Source organism: Sus scrofa, chromosome 8 (assembly GCF_054392235.1).
Source record: "Sus scrofa isolate SSC_HxYL_T2T_F1_AM1 chromosome 8, Sscrofa_HxYL_maternal_Yorkshire_Landrace_v2.0, whole genome shotgun sequence".
In the NCBI taxonomy this organism is placed as follows: domain Eukaryota; kingdom Metazoa; phylum Chordata; class Mammalia; order Artiodactyla; family Suidae; genus Sus; species Sus scrofa.
In genome coordinates, this window is record NC_139390.1 from 84,262,027 (window position 1) to 84,281,023 (window position 18,997).

An 18,997-nucleotide genomic window follows, 5' to 3' on the forward strand; every position below is an offset into this window, starting at 1 on the left:
AATGGGCTGTTTTGATCTGATAGGAGAAGACAAGAATTCTGACATCAAACACAAGAGAGATATGGGGGTCAAAATTCCTTTGGGCACCATGTAATTGCTACCTGACTTCAAGCTGTGTCCAGAATTTCACTGGAAGCCTCAGTATGTAGGTAGCTGTGAAAGCAATTTTAAGGCAAAATTTTGTTTATATTGCAGACACACTTCACCAGCCACCTCAATTCCTATAAAGTACCTTAAATATCAAAGGTAGTTTTTAAAGTTTTTGGGGTTTTTTTGTTTTTTGTTTTTTGTTTTTTTTTCCTCTTCAGGGCTGCACCTGCAGCATATGCAAGTTCCCAGGCTAGGGGTCGAATCAGAGCTGCAGTGCCGGCCTACAATACAGCTGCAGCAATGTGGGATCTGAGCCACATCTGTGACCTACAGCACAGCTCATGGCAACACCAGATCCTTAACTCGCTGAGCAAGGCCGGGGATAGAACCTGCATCCTTATGGATACTAATTGGGTTCATAACCCACTGAGCCATGACAGGAACTCTTGAAGTTTGTTTTAATTTGTGTCTGGTAAATAAGATAGACCAACTAAAGTATCAGATTTGCTGCTTTGTGCCATTTGAGTCCCAGAACTGACCTGGCTTTGTAAATGATTCTTCTTTAAAAAGATGAATGAATGTGTGATAACTTTTCTTTCTTTCTTTTTCTAGCCAAGGACCCTTGTCATCCATTAGAGCAGTAATCAAGAGATGTAAGTTTGTTTTTTCCTGCTTTGTATTTTCATTGGTAATAATTTTAAATGATGATTTAGATTTCCAGCAAGTGATCATATTTGATGAATCTTACAAAGAAATCTGACAAGAGTAGCTTCTCCTAAGGGGTAATAAACTTTTCAGACAAGCATCTAGTTTCTCAACCTTCTCTGGAGCTTTAATTTATTGATAAGCCAGTTCCTCAGAACAGTATTTTTCTAAGTTGTTTTTTAAAAAAAAAACAAAAAACTGTATCATCTAGTCAGTTTTCATGATCTAATATAAATGGTATGTAACCATTTCCCACAGGTAGAGGCATCTGATGGGTTTCAAGAATATCATACCCTGGGAGTTCCCAATGTGGCTCAGTGTTTAGTGAACCTGACTAGTATCCATGAAGATGCAGGTTTGATCCCCGGCCTTGCTCAGTGGGTTGAGGATCTGGCGTTGCTGTGAACTGTGGTGTAGATCGCAGATGTGGCTCAGATCCCGAGTTGCTGTGGCTCTGGCGTAGGCTGGTGGCTACAGCTCTGATTAGACCCCTAGCCTGGGAGCCCCTTAAAAAAAAAAAAGACAAAAAACAAAACAAAACAGAGAATATCACACCTTGTCCCTTTTCATTCATTTACTTTCACAATATTTTTATTTAACTGTGTAAATGCTTATAGAGGTCAGCTCATACTTCCCCATACACGACAGAAGTGCTGTAATAGAATTCTCTCTAAAATGGTACATTCGTACTTTCTGACTTTACTTCTTGGTTAGAGCTTTAAAACTTGCTCTAATTTCAACATTCTTTTTAATAAAAGGCTCCATAATCGTCCCTTTTCCAAATAGAACATGGATTACCTGTTAGAAAAAAGATAAGAAAGGGATGTTAAATGTTATTTGAGCTGAGGTCATCACCCTGAGGAGAACGTATCCTATTTTTAGAGACACAATTTATAATATTTAGGATGACTCTAGGATATCCACAGGCATGAAAAGTGCATTTGAATCACTGCAGTGAAAATTTTGTCGGGTGGCAACCCAGAAATATATTCCATGCTTCTCCACATTTAATATTTTGTTGGTGGTGGTAAATTATAGAGGTGTGGGCTGCCACAGTGCATGCTGCTGAGAATTCATATGTGAAAATAAAAAATTCATGACTTTACATGCCTCAGAGCCCTGGGGGAAAAGGGGGGAGAAGGACCAGGGAGGGAATTTTAAAAGAAACGTAAGATTTGGAATTGAGACAAGAATTTTGCTGAAGATATAATTTGAGCGGCTAAAGTTATGGACTAAACCCTGGGAGTAACTCAGTCTTTAGGGAGAAAGTGCTGAGAATAGAGAAGGTGAGAAAAGATAGACTCTTGGGAAACATTGGTGTCTGAGATCATGTCTTTAAGATTCCATAGGACCAAAGAGGCACAACCAGAAAAGCCAGCCCTGCCCTCAGCGGAGGGCCTCCTTCCACAGAGTCCTGTCTGCTGGCTCCTGCTTGGTTCTCTGGCTTCTTACCCTTCCTCCCTTTTGGATTTCAGGACCTCTTTGCTGGGGATTATAACCCGTACCTGATTACCTGTTCACTCTGCAGGATAGATCTTGCTTATCCTGAGGCCCTTGTGTGCAGGGCTGAGAGCTAAGTAAGAGTGGGCCTGAAAAAGAATGATCTGGGTAGTGGAGTAACTGGGAGACAGATGTGTGTTAGAGATCACAGGAGGAGAAATTTTCAGAAAGAACGAGTAAACCACAAATAACTCTTAGTGCTGCAGCAGGTGAGGTGACAGAAGCTGAACATAGGTCATTGATTGTGTGTAGCACTTAGGAGGTCAGAGGTGACCTTTGAGCCAGCAGATTCAGGAGAACATTGAAGTTGGAAGCCACACTTCGTATCAACAATGAACGGAACACATGAATTTGGGGCAGCTGGGCTCCTCTTTTATGAAATTTGGTGCTAAACAGGAAGGAGAAGGGCCAAGGGTCAGGCAGAGAGATTTGACCTTGTTTATAGACTGTTTTAGAATGAGGAAGCCTGGAGATGTTTGTAGGCTGCAGTGACAGAACCAGAGGAGAGACCAGCCAGGAGAGGTGAAGAAGTGGTGAAGCAGGGCCCTGGGAGAGAGAGAGGAGGAGATGAAACAGCATGAGTCTCAGAGACTGAAAGGCCTCACAAGGTAGATCTGAGATGTGAACCGAGACTTCCTGACTCCAAGGCCGTTTTGAGTTTCCCACTCCGCCGATGTTCCTGTTATCATGTCAGATGCTGCTAGCTTATACAAACAAATGTAGTTGGTGAGTTATTTTTATTAGTTTCTTTTGTAAGAAGTTTCTTAGTTTCTTTTGTAAGAATTAGTTTCATTTTCTTTGGTAAGGTAGTACTATAGCAAGTATGCTTGTAATATGGTAGTCCTTCTATGTGTTTATTTCTTCTGACCATCATTTAATTGATAACTTTGAATTATTTAGAATTAGGACTAGCATCCAGCTCTCCTGACTCCAAAGAGAGTTTAACTACTTCAAGAGGCAAACTGCTCCCAGCCCTGCCCGCAATGACCTGTGTGGGGTGGGATAATTCATTGACCCTCTCTGATCTCAGTCTCCTAAACTGTAAGGTTAGAATAGGACCATCAACGAGGGTCCTTCCAGGCTTATATCCTGCTGAAACTTAGGAGAGTTCTTATTAGTGCCTAATGTTGAAAATCCAGATTGCAGTCTTTTATAGCTGATATATGAATTTGTTTTGCCCTTAGAATTTAACCATATGAACTAGAAAAGTTCAAAAATAATTCTGTAAAATGATATAACTTTCCCTGAAAATTCTGCCTTTAGTCTGTGGGCCAAATCCAAAATGCATGCAAGACTAGCAGCTTGTAGTGGGGCTTAAAAGGAACCTGTTAGTCTCTACAGGCCTTGGTGGCAAATTTGATTCTGCTGGCAGCAACTACCTCAAATCTGTTTAATCTGGGAAAGTGAGAATGAGATTAAACAGATAGTTGAGAAATTAGCAGGAAAAATGTAAGATACTACAAGAAAAATCTGCTATGAAAACCTAGATAGAGTGTTTCTCGATATTAAACTTACTCAACACCAACAAAAAGTGCCAGCGCACATTCTATAAGAAGCAAGAGAGAAGAGAGATTTCAAAGATTTATGGGGAAAAAAAAAAATCGGAGCAGGAAAGGGGAGAGCAGTGATCGTCCAGGGATGTGGAGGAGATCTGTAAGTATGGTTGGGAGGGTCGGGAAGCCTTCTGTCCCCTCATTCTGTACCCCCAGTGTGGGAGTCCCGCTGTACTAACAGCCCTGGGGGTGGGGGTGGGGGGCTGCCACTAATGGACTCTGGTGTGAAGGGGCAGAATCAGGTGAAAAGCCACTAATTTAAAAGATGTAAATTGGAGTTTCTTTATGGCACAGTTGGTTAAGGATCCAGCATTGTCACTGCAGCAGCTTGGGTTGCTGCTGTGGTGAAGGTTTGATCTCTGATCTGGGAACTTCCATGTGCTGAGGGCATGGCCAAAAACCAAAACAAACAAACAAACAAACAAAAAAACAAATGTAAATTGACTACTGAATTCATATTTTAAAATTGATCCCTGTTGAAGTATCAAATTGGTTTTGCAAAATGGTTCTCAGGATTTTTTTTTTTTTTTTGTACTGTTGCTAAAAACTGTAGGAAGGTTTTTAAATTTTTTACTGCAGTTATGTGTGCATATATCCTGGTTTGTACAGACATTTCTTCCCTACAATATATTTCTTTGCTCTCTGAAACTATGGTTCATCAACTTTTCCTTTCCATCCAAGTGCAGAGTGGGGAGAAACAGTGGCGTGGCAAGACCATTTTGCTCCTGAATTCCTTTTAGAGCTTAGGCAACTGGGTTCACTCTTTTTCTCCCTTTCCTCTTCTGTAACCCCTTCTTTTTTTCCCTTAGCACTCATGAATAGTGCACAGCAAAAATGCCCCGTGGAAGAGGTATGTTTGTGACAATAAGTAACATGATGTCTTTTGAAAGTGCTGTGTCTGCTGATTCTGCTTTAGCGATGGTGGTGACGTGACTGTAGCACACTGGGTGAGCTTCTGACTTAATGAAATCATTCTTACAAATCAGATGCGCCACTCAAAGCTTTAGCCTCTCAGTCTTCTTCTATTCTGGTAGATAAAGTGCACCTCGTCTTGGTTTAACTCTTGACAAACATGTACCTGTCAGTCAAACCAGTTGATGATGTGACTGCAGAACATCCTCCAACCCGAGATCCAAAGGTTTTGGTTTCAGAGGTTAGGTTTACTTCGCTAATAACCCCACATCATTCCCACCATCACAACTCCAACCCAGTCGAAATTGTATCCCATCTTCCCATCTCCACCCCTGCCTCCCCAGCTTTGGCAGCCTCCTTGGTCAGAGACCAGAAGTTCATAGGAGGAAGAAAGGAAAGAGTCAGATCTTCAGCTTTTTCAAATCAGAAGAATTGAAAAATTAAAATATTGGAGAGAGAAGAAGGTAGAAATAGTTTGTATCAACAACAAATTCGCCTTTGTCTACAAATGTTCAAAGTATATTTGAAGATTTTTTAAAAAGGCATCTTTAGAATGTGCTGCTTAAAATAGGAATACTCTTCTCCATTACACATGTATATATGACACATTTTCCAAGTCACCTGATTAAGACATAATTTAATTTTAAAATAAAGTTTGGAAAAAATTCAAACCATCTAGCTTTTTGAATTTGAAGTTTAAAGGAAAAGTTAGTGCTTCATGTATAATAATGCTATCTGCCATAACATATTTATAAAAGTGATTTCAACACGTTTTTGCACTTATTTTTACCTTAAATTTTTAATTTTTATTTTCTTAATTTCAATAGTAAAACAACTTAAAGCTTATAAAACTCCAAAAAAATTAGAAAAAAGATAGAAATTTGACCATTTCCATTCTCTTTACAATAGAGTTATAAACAAACATTACAAAAGTGTAGTTGTATGGATTAGAACAGATATTAAAAAATTTTTTCTGTCATCATAATGCTCTTATCATGCAGTTTCTATCTAATAGCTGTCTTCTTTTCTCTGTTCATTCTTGAAATTATGTTCAGAACCACAGAATGTGCTTTGGGGAGTTTTTGAAATCTATATTTTCTTATACTATTTGAATATAATTATAATTAACTTTATGCCATATGAAAAGATTGTTTTGATTTGCTTTTATACTTATGGGTGATAAAATTCATGCATTCTATCTGATGTCAAGTATAAGCTAAGTTTTTCCAATAATGTATCCTATAAAAAATTTAAGCCTTTATTGAATGTATGAATTTTGTACTATATCAATGTATTCTTTCTTTTATAGCTTCTCGGACTTCTATTCAGAGTGAGCTTCATCGAGATAGGAGGTAAGCTTATATGAATAATAGAGGAAGTATGTTCTGCTAATGATAAAGTAAAAGTGTGTCATCAGTTAGCAAGTTAAATATTTCTCTCTCTTAAGCAGTGTATTGAAGTGTTCTACTTCGTCAGTACATTTCCTGAATTGATCTATATGTTTCATGAAGATTTCACTTGAGAGAAGAAGCAGTACAAGCCTGAAAATGTTCTTTTGACAGTAATCGTTTACTGAAGCCAATTTTAAAATATTTATTAAGCAATTGCTATATGGAAAGCATGCTGTAACTACTTCGAAGAAGTGCTTTGTACCTCATAGCTACTAGTAAATGTCATGTGGATGAATGAACTGATGACAGCATTGAAAACTGAGTAAAGGAAGAATTAAGAAAGGAGAAGAGTCATGCAGGCTAGATGGATAGCTGAATGAGTAAAAATGGCTAGCTGGCTGTTGGAGGGAGAGAAGGGGGGAGAGCAAGGAGGAGTGAATCACTGGATATATAGAAGGAAGGACCAGTAGACAGACAGGTGGTAGAATGGATGGAAGAGTGGACTGATGGCTAAATGGAAGGTTAGACTTAGGGTCCCTGCTTTCAAATTTATTAAAAGTGTAGTGTAATGAAGTAATGAAGAACAGGACTTAGAGTCAGACATAACCAAGTTCAAATCCTGACTTCACCTTCCACCCTGTGACCTTGGGCAAGCTCCTTCACCTTTTTTAGCTTCTGCCTTTAAATGGTGCTAATCAGGAGAAGGAACAAGATGGCAAAAGGAGTAGTTCCCATGGTGGTGCAGTGGAAACAAATCCGACTGGAAACCATGAAGATGTGGGTTCTATCCCTGGCCTCACTCAGAGGATTAAGGATTCAGCATTGCCTTTAGCTGTGGTATAGGTCACAGATGCGGCTAAACCCATTCTAAAACACTGAAAGGGCTTCTCTAAATAAAAAAAGAAGTAAGAAGAAATCAGATGGAGGAAATCACAATTGGAAATCAGTCACTTAATAAGCCAGTAATAGATCTAAAAGGCGGGGGGAACCTACTGTAAAAGAGATGATAAACACAAGAAACAGCAAAAGGACAAAAATGAAGAAGTTAAAAAAGGACTTTAAAATCATAGAATGTGGGGAAGGAAAGTAAGAAAATCTAGACTCTTTTTTTTAAATAATGTGTTTGAGCCTATATGACTGTCAGGCTAATGCAAGCAGATATAGGAAGGGGTTAACATACTTAAGAAACAGGATAACCGCAAATCAAAACCAAACATTACATTTACAAAAACTAAAAAGAAAAGTACACAAGCATAAAATAAATGGAAATCATCCAACCAAAAAAAGAAAGGAATAAAGGAAAAACCTAGAATCAACTGGAAAGCAAGGTTTAAAATGGCAATAAATACATATTTATCAGTAATTACCTCAAATGTCAATGGACTGAATGCTCCAATCAAAAGACACAGAATGGCAGACTGGATACAAAAGCAAGAGCCTACAATATGCTGTCTTCAAGAGACTCACCTTAGGGGAAAGGGCACATATAGATTGAAAGTGAGGGAATGGGGAAAGCTATTTCATGCCAGTGGACAAGACAGGAAAGCAGGAGTTGCATTACTCATATCAGACAAAATAGACTTTAAAATGAAGGCCATAAAGAAAGACAAAGAAGGACACTATTTAATGACAAAAGGATCAATTTAAGAAGAGGATATTTTAATCATCAATAAATATGCTCCTAATATAGGAGCATCCAAATACATTCAATAAATAATAACAGACATAAAAGGAGAAATTGATGGGAATACAATAATAGTAGGAGACTTTAACACCCTACTCACATCAACGGACAGATCCTCTAGACACAGTAGAAAAGTTAGACTTAATTGATATTTTCAGGACATTATATCCAAAAAACCAGAATATACATTTTTTTAAAGTGCACATGGAACATTCTCAAGGATTGACTACATACTGGGGCACAAAACTAAGCTCAACAAATTTAAGAGTATAGAAACTATTTCAAGTGTCTTCTCTGACCACAATGGCATGAAACTAGAAATCAACCGCAGGAAAAGAAATGAGGAAAAAAAATGACTACATTTAGACTAAACAACATTCTACTTAAAAAAAATCAGTGGGTCAATGAGGAAACCAAGAAGGAAATTAAAAAATACCTGGAGACAAATGATAATGAAAACACAACCATTCAAAACCTCTGGGATGCTGCAAAAGCAGTGCTTAGAGGGAAATTCAGAGCAATACAGGCCTTCCTCAAAAAAGAAGAAAAATCTCAAATCAACAATTTAACCCACAACCTAAATGAATTAGAAAAATAAGAACAAACAAAACCTAAAGTTAGCAGAAGGAGGAAATCATGAAGATCAGGAGGAAATCAGTAAAATAGAGATTCAAAAAACAATAGAAAAAAATCAATAAAACCAAGAGCTGGTTCTTTGAAAAGGCAATCAAAATTGACAAACCTCTGGCTGGACTCACCAAGAAGAGGAGAAAAAAACCCAAATAAACAAAATAAGAAATGAAAAAGGAGAAATCTCAATGGATACTGCAAAAATCATGAGAGAATACTATGAATAGTTAATACTACGTAAGTTTCTAGAGACTTACAGCCTGCCAAAACTGAATCAAGAATAATAGATCAACTGAGCAGACTAATCACTAGAAATGAAATTTAATATATAATAAAAACACTCCATACAAATAAAAGTCCAGGACCAGATGGCTTCACAGGTGAATTCTACCAAACATACAAAGAAGAACTTATACCCATCCTTCTTAAACTTTTCCAAAAGTTTGAAGAAGGAATACTGCCAAAGACATTCTATGACGCCCTAATACCAAAACCAAAGTTACTATCAAAAAAGAAAATTACAGGAGTTCCCGTTGTGGCGCAGTGGTTAACGAATCCGACTAGGAACCATGAGGTTGCGGGTTCGGTCCCTGCCCTTGCTCAGTGGGTTAACGATCCGGCGTTGCCGTGAGCTGTGGTGTAGGTTGCAGATGCGGCTCGGATCCCGCGTTGCTGTGGCTCTGGCGTAGGCCGGTGGCTACAGCTCCGATTCAACCCCTGGCCTGGGAACCTCCATATGCCGTGGGAGCGGCCCAAGAAATAGCAACAACAACAAAAGACAAAAAGACAAAAAAAAAAAAAAAAAAAAAGAAAATTACAGACCAATATCTTTGATGAATACAGACATAAAAATTCTCAACAGAATTTTAGCCAACTGAATCCAACAACATATTTAAAAGATCATACACCACAACCAGGTGGGATTCATCCCAAGTTCACATACACAAATCAATCAATGTCATTAATTAATGTGTCAACCACATTAACAAAAGAAAAGTCAAAAACCACATGATCATCTCAATAGATACAGAAAAAGCATTTGATGAAGTCCAACATCCATTCATGATCAAAACTCTTACCAGAGTGGGTATAGAGGGAACATACCTTAACATAATAAAAACCATTTATGACAAACCCACAGTCAATATAATACTCAATGGAGAAGAGCTGAAAGCCTTCCCACTAAAATCTGGAACAAGACAAGGATGCCCACTCTCATCACTGTTATTCAAGATAGTATTGGAGTAATACTAGCCACAGCAATCAAACAAACAAAAGAAATGAAAGGTATCCAAATTGGAAGAGAAGAGGTAAAATTGTCACTGTATACAGATGACACAATATTGTATATAGAAAACCCTAAGGACTCCACACAAAAACTACTGTACTGATCAATGAATTCAGCAAAGTAGCAGGATACAAGATTTAACATTTAGAAACTGGTTGTATTTATGTATAATAACAATGAAATATTAGAAAATACCAAAATGAAATACCTTTTAAAATCTCACCCCCAAAAATTAAATACCTAGGAATAAACCTGACCAGGGAGATTAAAGACTTATATGCTGAGAACTATAAAACATTAATCAAGGAAATTAAGGAGGATTTAAAGAAATGGAAAGATACTCCATGCTCCTGGGTTAGAAGAATTAATATCATAAAAATGGCCATACTACCCAAAGCAATCTTCAGATTCAATGCAATACTTATCAAGTTACCCATGACATTTTTCACAGTACTACAACAAACAATCCAAAAATTTATATGGAACCACAAAAGACCCAGAACTTCCAAAGCAATCCTGAGGAACAAAAACCCAGGAGACATAACTCACCTAGACTTCAGAGAGTATTACAAAGCTGCAGTAACCAAGACAGTGTGGTATTGGTACCAAAGCAGACATACAGACCAATGGAACAGAATAGAGAACCCAGAAATAAACTGAGACACCTACAGTCAATTAATCTTCAACAAAGGAGGCAAGAATATAAAATGGGAAGAAGACAGTCTTCTCAGTAAGTGGTACTGAAAACTGGACAACCAAATGTAAATCAATGAAACTGGAACACACCTTCACATCATGCACAAAAAGAAACTCAAAATGGCTTAAAGACTTAAACATAAGGCAAGACACCATCAAACTCCTAGAAGAGAACATAGGCAAAACATTCTCTGACATCAACCTTACAAATGTTTTCTCAGGTCAGCCTCCCAAGGCAACAGAAATAAAAGCAAAAATAAACCAATGGGACCTAATCAGACTGACATGCTTTTGCACAGCAAAGGAAACCATAAAAAAGACAACTTACAGAATGGGAGAAAATAGTTTCAAATGATGCAGCTGACAAGGGCTTAATCTCTAGAATATACAAGCAACTTATACAACTCAACAGCAAAAAAGCCAACAACCCAATTGAAAAATGGGCAAAAGACCTGAATAGACATTTCTCCAAAGAAGATATACAGATGGCCAACAAGCACCTGAAAATATACTCAAGCTCATTGATTAGTAGAGAAATGCAAAACTGCTATGAGTTTACCACCTCACACGAGTCAGAATGCCCTTCATTAATAAGTCCACAAATAAATGCTGGAGAGGGTGTGGAGAAAAGAGAACACTCCTACACTGATAGTGGGAATGTAAATTGTTACAAGGACTATGGAAAACAATATGGAGGTACCTCTGGAAACTAAATATAGAACTACCATATAACCCAGCAATCCCACTCTTGGACCTATATCTGGACAAAACTTTCCTTGAAAAAGATGCATGTATGCATATGTTCATTGTAGCACTACTCATAATAGCCAAGACAGGGAAACAACCTACATGTCCATTGACAGATGAATGGATTAAGATGTAGTATATATACACAATGGAATACTACTTGGCCATAAAAAAGAACAAAATAATGCCATTTGCAGCAACATGGATGGAATTAGAGACTCTCTTACTAAGTAAGTCAAAAAGAGAAAGACAAATACCCTATGAAATCATTTATATCTGAAATCTAATCTACGGCACAAATGAACCTTTCCACAGAAAAGAAACTCATAGACTTGGAGAGCAGACCTGTGGTTGCCAAAGTGGAGGGGGAGGGAGTGGGATAGTCTGAGAGTCTGGGTTTAATAGGTGCAAACTATTGCATTTGGAGTGGATAAGCAATGGGATCTTGCTGTATAGCACAAGGAACTATATCTAGTCACTTATGATGGAACATGATGGAGGGTAATGTGAGAAAAAGAATAAATATATATGTGTGACTGGGTCATTTGGCTGTATAGTAGAAATTGACAGAACACTGTAAACCAAGTATGATGGAAAAAATAAAAATCATTAAAATAAAATAAAATAGTGGTAATCATGCTTACCTCATAGGGTTGTCATAAGGGTTAATGCTGTATAGTGGTTAACATTTATTTACTGGAACTCATTATTTAGTTACATAAAAGCTGTAAAAAATTGGAATGTCTCATTTGGATTCCAGAGTGAAGTGAAAATAAGTTCATTGTGGCACACTTAAGATAACATCTAAGAGGGGGTTGGCTAAATGCAATTTGCGAAATAGCTCTTCTAACACTGAGTATAAAACATGCTCATTACAGAAAATATTTGAAAACTAAGAAAATATAAAGAATAAAACATAGATTATTCATTCTCCTACATAAAGAGAGCAACAGTTGACAATTTTGAATAATACATTCCAGATTATGAAGATAGGTAACTAGCTTCCATATATACATGAAGAACCTTGTTTTACTCTATAATTAGATCTCGTAATTGTATTTCCCTTTGTCAATGCAATTTCTTTTTTTTTTTTTTTTTTGTCTTTTTGCCATTTCCAGGGCTGCTCCCACAGCATATGGGGGTTCCAAGCTAGGGGTCTAATCGGAGCTGTAGCTGCCAGCCTTCACCAGAGCCACAGCAACTCGGGATCCGATCCCCGAGCCGCATCTGCAACCTACACCACAGCTCACAGCAACACCAGATCCTTAACCCACTGAGCAAGGCCAGGGATGGAACCCGCAACCTCGTGGTTCCTAGTCGGATTCATTAACCACTGAGCCACGATGGGAACTGCCTGCAATTTCTTTGAATAGATAACTTTTTGTGTTTAAATAATATTTGCAAGGTGATCTTGTTAAATCATTTTGGTCATGTTGGACATAAGTGTTCTTATCTCCATTATTTGTGCTAATAAATAATTCTTGATATTTAAATTCTTTAAAAACCGTAAGTAGAGGTTCTTAGGTAATACCATTAATCAGTGCGCAAGTTCTACTGTTTCTTGAGCTAGCTTGAGAGTGTCTACACATGTACAGTTTTGATAATGGCAGTGCTCTCTTGTTTTGATTTTTATTTTCCATAGAGTACTAGAGAAAGCACAGCAGGGATCATCATTCCTATTTATTAGATGAGAACAGTGAGGCTCAGAGAGGCTGAGTGATTTGCTCAGAGTCACACGGTTGGTATTTGTTATGAAATCAGGTTTGAAGGTAAAATTTAAACAAAAGACCATAGAATCAGGTTAAAAAAAAATTATGAAAGAAGCCACACTTAAATCACTGTGGCTCCTCAGCATTGAAAATTACTCATCGCATTGATGTGCAAAGAGACCAGGAACACACATCTGGGTCTAGAAAGAACATGTAAACTCTAAAGAATAAAGATAGGTAACTGAATGGGGGAATTGGCATGAGGAAGAAGAGGAAGGATATTCTTCTAATTGTATAGTACCATTTCAGAGCATGTACTTTTTAATCACAGAAAACTAAACATTTCCTCTGAACAGTGCCTCTGTCTGTCTTCAGATAAGCTTGTGCTATAGACTAGACAGCAGAGCTCTGGAGTGAAGATATTGTACGGACCGTGGTCCTGGTTCTTATAGACCAAGGCAGAGTGAAGTGTGCTCAGGGTTCATCTCTAGTGTTCATAGGACAGTGTCGTGGAGGATCGCTGTCATCTGCTCCCTGAAGCCTGCCTCGGAATGCTCTTAGATACAGCCCAAGCCAGATAGGTCATTTCTGTGACTGGGGCAGTTCTTACATAACTTTTTATGGTTGTAGTTATTTTTATGAATCTTGCAACACTTGCAAGTAGACAATAGCTTGTTTTCAAGCTGCAAAACCTCACTGAGGCTTCTGTCTGCTAGGCGCCCAGAGATCACCATTGTGGCAGCTGAGCCGCTGAGGCCGGCCTCGTGGTTTCCAGGAGCCCCACCTCCAGGACTGGGATTTCCCCCATCTTCTGCAGCAGGCCCTTGGAGGGCCAGTGAGCTGGTTCCTGCTGAGGTGACTAAATATCTCATTATCGTATTTTATTTTTAAATGAAGTTCAAACATAGAACAGTGAAACTATTAACACCTTGGCTATTGCCTATAGATGTCTAAAAATGTTCCTTCTTCATTTTGCAGCTTCCACCATCCTATGAACAAGTCATAAAAGAAATCAACCAAGTTCAAGTTAATACTACAAATAATAATAATGCTGCTGCTACTCCAAGGCACACCATTACTTCTGCAACTCAGACTGACTTTTCAGAAGAAATAGACAACCATCTGCCTCAAAGTAATGCAAGTAATTGGTCTTCCTGATTCTGACCTGGTTCTAGGGAACTAATCAGTAGGCTCCAGCCTGTAAAATAATACACAATTTGTGTGTAATTTATTGAGCTTTGCTTCCCAGTCGGGGTGATCACTGTGTCCTTGCTTTATTGGGATTTGCTGTGATTATTTGTAACGGATCATTCTCATGAGCCGCAGCCCCAATCTCTTGGGTGCACCCTAGTTCATTTCACAAAAACATCATCCTTTTAACTCGTGGTTGTTATTACTGCTGATACCCTTTATTCCCATTGAGAAAGATGTTATATTTAGCAGGTTAAACTTGATAGGATCCTAAAGGTGGTTGTCCTGTCAGGCTTTTTATTTTTATTTATTTTTCATTTTATTTTCATCTTTTTAGGGCCACACCCACAGCATATGGAAGTTCCCAGGCTAGGGGTTTAATCGGAGCTTCAGCTGCCCACCTCCACCACAGCCACAGCAATGTCAGATCTGAGCCTCATCTGCAACCTACACCACAGCTCAGGGCAACACCAGATCCTTAACCCACTGAGTAAGGCCAGGGATTGAACCTGCATCCTCATGGATGCTAGCCAGATTCATTTCTGCTGAGCCACGATGGGAACTCCCTGTCAGGCTTTTTAAAAGCATTGTATTGAGGAGTTCCCATTGTGGCGCAGTGGTTAACGAATCCGACTAGGAACCATGAGGTCGCGGGTTCGGTCCCTGGCCTTGCTCAGTGGGTTAAGGATCCAGCGTTGCCGTGAGCTGTGGTGTAGGTTGCAGACTCGGCTCGGATCCCGAGTTGCTGTAACTCTGGTGTGTGCCGGTGGCTACAGCTCCAATTGGACCCCTAGCATGGGAATCTCCATATGCCGTGGGAGCAGCCCAAGAAATAGCAAAAAGACCAAAAAAAAAAAAAAAAGGCATTGTATTGAGATAACAGATGAGAGTAAGTTACTTTGGAAAAGTAAAGCAAGAATTTTTGGAATTTTGACAAAGGAGAAATGGTTTGGTGATAAGTCTACTGAGAATTAGGAATTTAATGTTTTAAAATATTATATCATGAATAAATATAACTTGAAAAACCCTTCTGCAGGAAGCTGAATATAAATATCTCCCCACTGATTTTAAAATTACTTTTTACTAATTAAGGAAAACAAAATCTCTTGCTGTCCTACATATATATTTTAAAAAATCTCTGTATCTTTTTTTCTTTTAAATGATAACATTGCAACTTTTGTTCATTTTGGTCTTGTCAGCACTACAGGCACCTCTCAAACCTCTTCAGCTTTCCCCAGCAGCCTCAGCCCGTGAGCCTCCAACAAATGAGGCACCTTTAATCATCTTTGACAATTCTGAAGAGCAGAATTGTCCAGAAAACCCCAGTGCTACAAGATGCCCAGTGCCAAAACCAAGATCAAAAAGCAACCTCAGACCAGTAGCCAGAGATACTCCCATTAACGAGCAGAATCGCCAGAAAACCCGCTCGGCAGCCGCCCGAGAGGAGTCAGCCCCGAGCCGGCCCCAGTCCCTGTTGGACGGTACCCACAACTTGGAAAGTCAGGCAGTGATGAACATTATGAACGCAGAGCGAAGCCAAAACACTGTTGTTTCAAGGATCAAAGCATTCGAGGGTCAGACAAATACAGAAAGCTTGGGGCTGCCCAAGAAGCCAGAAATCACTCCCCGCACGCTCCCCCCAAGGCCTGCTGTTGCCTCAGGGAAACCCTTGGTGGCTCCCAAACCATCGGCTAACAGAGCTTCTGGAGAATGGGACTCATGGGCTGAAACCAGACTCCAGGTGGCCCCTAGGGAAGGGCTCACCCCACACCCTCCACCGCAGGAAGCAGGGGGCAGCCCAGCAACCAAACCCGAATTGCCAAAGAAACCAAATCCTGGCCTTATACGAAGCATCACTCATGAGAGTCTGGGGTCGGTGGCCGAGAGCCCTGTTGGTGGGAGGAAAGCCCCAACTCCTGCCCCTCGGCCTTTGCTACCCAAGAAATCAGTGTCCTCCGAAAACCCCACCTACCCTGCAGCTTTGCTGAAACCGGTCACTGTTCCTCCCCGACTCTCAGTGGCGTCCCAAGCCAAAGCGTTCAGGTCACTGGGAGAAGGGCCCCCAGCCAGCCCCCCGGTTCCAGTTCTGCAAAGCCCGCCTCCAGCGGACATCGACCTCATCAGTTTTGATGATGATGTTTTACCCTTCCCAGCTGGGAACCTGGTTGAAGACTCGATTGGCTCAGAGATGGTTCTGGGTGAGTAAAAATCAAAGGGGCAGGGCAGGGATGTCTAAACTCATCAAAGGGTATCTTGAACAGCACTTGCTCTTTTAATTTCCAGCACAAAAGTCATTGAGGTATGTTACGTGAGGTATCTGTGTGTGTGAAGACAGGGAGAAACACAGCAAGGTTAAGAAACAAGGAGCTGGTGGGAGATGAACTCAGAGAGAGGAAGGAAAATATGGGAAACAGAGACGGAGAAAGAGGGAGACATACTCGTAGATTATTGTCACACAAGCCAGGAATAAACAGACTGGGCCCCCGGGCTTAACTCCATGAGAGGCTGGCTCCTTCTTCTGGCAGGTGAGGATTCAGCATAGGAGGATGCAGGAAATTTCCCATAGATGGGACGTCATGTCCCAGGAGGGCTCAGATTGAGCCTGCTCTGCGGGAGTGCCAGGAGAGGGGCCAGCCCAGGGGGGGACTCTGGCAAGAGCAGTAAACCCGGCCATATGTTGCAAAATGTTTCTCCATAATCTTCACAGAACATCTTCCCATGGGAATGCAAAGTTTTGTAAATAAAATACAGCAGTTGTAAGTTTCCTGCCAAGATCAGAACAATTAGATTTCCCAGGAGGCAGAGAGTATGTTTTCTTTCCTCACACTGCTCAGATGGAGAGTGTGATGGTAAAGCTTATCTTTGATTTGTCAAACTAAGCTGCTCTACTTGTCATTGATAAGATTCCTTTTACTGCTGTTTACTTATTTGGGTAGAATTTATGAACATATAAGCTTACTAGTATTTTCAAAAGGTTAGCTGTCATCTTCTAAATGTTTAATGTGCATCAAAATGATATAAGGTCTGTGATTCAAAACCAAATTCTGCACAGCACAGGTGTATTTCAAATGATAGCAAACACATATTCATTAAATATTTATCATGCACTCAACATTGTAACTGGCTGTAGCATGCCTCTTGTCCAAGAGTGGAAAGAAAAACGTTAGGATATATTGAGCTTCTACTGTGTTCCAAACCCTCTCCTCTGCCAGATACCCAGACATACATTATTTAATTTAATACTCACAGTAATCCTCTGTAAAATATCATTGGCCTCAGTTTGCAGTTGAAGGAAATGAGACCGAGAAAGATCAATGGGTAACTTATTCAGTGTCATAAAACAAACAATTTTCCAAGGCAGAATTCAGACTCAGTCTTTTTATTCGAAGCCTAGTTTATTTTTCACCATATCGTGTTTCTACTCAACATTTTCATGAACCCCAAGAAGGAAAGAAAGAAAAGAAACATTTTCATGAATCCTTAAACTGGGCAACACATTAAAATTTTTTCAAGTCTCTGTTATATACCATTTTCTTATTTAAACCTTTCCATTGTTAACAGGGTTGAGAGGGGGACAGGGGTGGGAAGATCCAACAGCAGCAAGCTGTTAAGAGGTAGAAACATACAAGCCAAAGAAATACTACCTTTTGTAGAAGCTGCTGGATTCTGTGCAGATGGCAACTTGGTTAATAATTGCTGAGAATTTATTCTGTGTCATCAAGCAGATAATTACAGTCATCTTCAAAGATGAAGGTCAACAATATACATCAACATGAATGCAGTGTCGTGCTTCATACTCAGCCTTTTCTGTTTCCTGATTCTACCCCCTCATTGCACAACATCGAATTATTGAGGCAGCCTTTTAGCAAAATGTGTAATTTTCTTGCCCTACCTGACTTTAACCATTGTTCTTCACTGTGGAGTTATCCTGAATGGATCACTCCATCTTCTTCTTAAACTTGCTTCTTTCTCTCCTATGTTCTGTACCCCTCCTGGTGACACCATCACACACCAGCCCTCCTGGAAAAATCCTGTAGATCATCTTTGAGCCTCCCTGCCTGTCACGCAGTGGCTAGTTGTTTGCACCCAGAGTCAGGCAGGCTGGGGTCTATGACTTAATTGCTCTGTGACCTTGGGCAGTGTACTTAACCCCTTGGTGCCTCGGTTTCCTCATCTGTAAAACACAGTACAAATAATCCTCATGGAGGTGTTGCAGGTTATGCAAGAGATCCGTAGCACATTGTCTCAAACATGGTAAATGCTCATTAAGTAGCAGTTACTCTTCTTACCCTTCACAGGCAATTAGTTGCCAAGTCCTGCTGGTTTCACCTTCTCAGTAATTCTTGAATCTTCCTTTCATTTCCATCCCTGCTACTACTACCCCACTTTAGCCCTTTTGGCCCAGATTACTGCAGTGGCCTCCAGATTGATCCTCTGCTTCTGCCCCAAACCCATCATCACCCATATTATGCCTCCCCAAGGAATTTTTCTAGAGTGTGCATTGGTCCTTGTTGCTCCCTTGCTTATTGCCCTCTGAATTCCTCTATATGTCGAGGGTTTTTTGTTTGTTTATTGACTGGTGCTTTGTGACATTTTTTTTTGGTGGGGGAGAGCTATGCATTTTTTAATTGAAGTATAATTGACCTACAACACTGTGTTACATGTGCACAGCCTAGTGATTCAATATTTCAAAATGATCACCTTGATAAGTCTAGTTACCATCTGTCACCATACAAAGTTATTACAGTGTTATTGACTCTATTCCCCATGCTGTAAGGCTTTGTGACTTTTTGATGGTGTATTAATAGCATTGTCTTTGACAAGAAAGGATTATGGTCTCTTGGTGAAACTTTGCCTAATCATCCTGGCATCAGCCAGAAACTAGAGGAGGAACATGGGAA

General features: G+C 39.7%; 2 protein-coding genes across 49 annotated transcripts in view; both read left to right on the top strand.

Moving 5' to 3' along the window:
* The window catches only part of GATB (glutamyl-tRNA amidotransferase subunit B), a 685,553-nt gene that overhangs the window by 589,699 nt on the left and 76,857 nt on the right, over nucleotides 1-18,997 (top strand). The window lies entirely within an intron of this gene.
* Nucleotides 1-18,997, top strand: part of SH3D19 (SH3 domain containing 19) — a 186,994-nt gene that overhangs the window by 120,673 nt on the left and 47,324 nt on the right. For 13 of the 48 annotated variants that reach the window (XM_021100629.2, XM_021100631.2, XM_084972684.1 and 10 more), the window contains 6 exons: nucleotides 703-743; nucleotides 4,658-4,698; nucleotides 6,070-6,112; nucleotides 13,622-13,760; nucleotides 13,884-14,037; nucleotides 15,296-16,294. In XM_021100629.2, the coding sequence (XP_020956288.1) occupies nucleotides 4,683-4,698; nucleotides 6,070-6,112; nucleotides 13,622-13,760; nucleotides 13,884-14,037; nucleotides 15,296-16,294 (1,351 nt within the window). In that variant the 5' untranslated portion in view covers nucleotides 703-743; nucleotides 4,658-4,682. Of the gene's footprint in view, nucleotides 1-702; nucleotides 744-4,657; nucleotides 4,699-6,069; nucleotides 6,113-13,621; nucleotides 13,761-13,883; nucleotides 14,047-15,295; nucleotides 16,295-18,997 lie in introns of all 48 variants that reach the window. The other 35 variants (XM_003129146.7, XM_084972663.1, XM_084972669.1 and 32 more) reach the window with 3 other exon arrangements.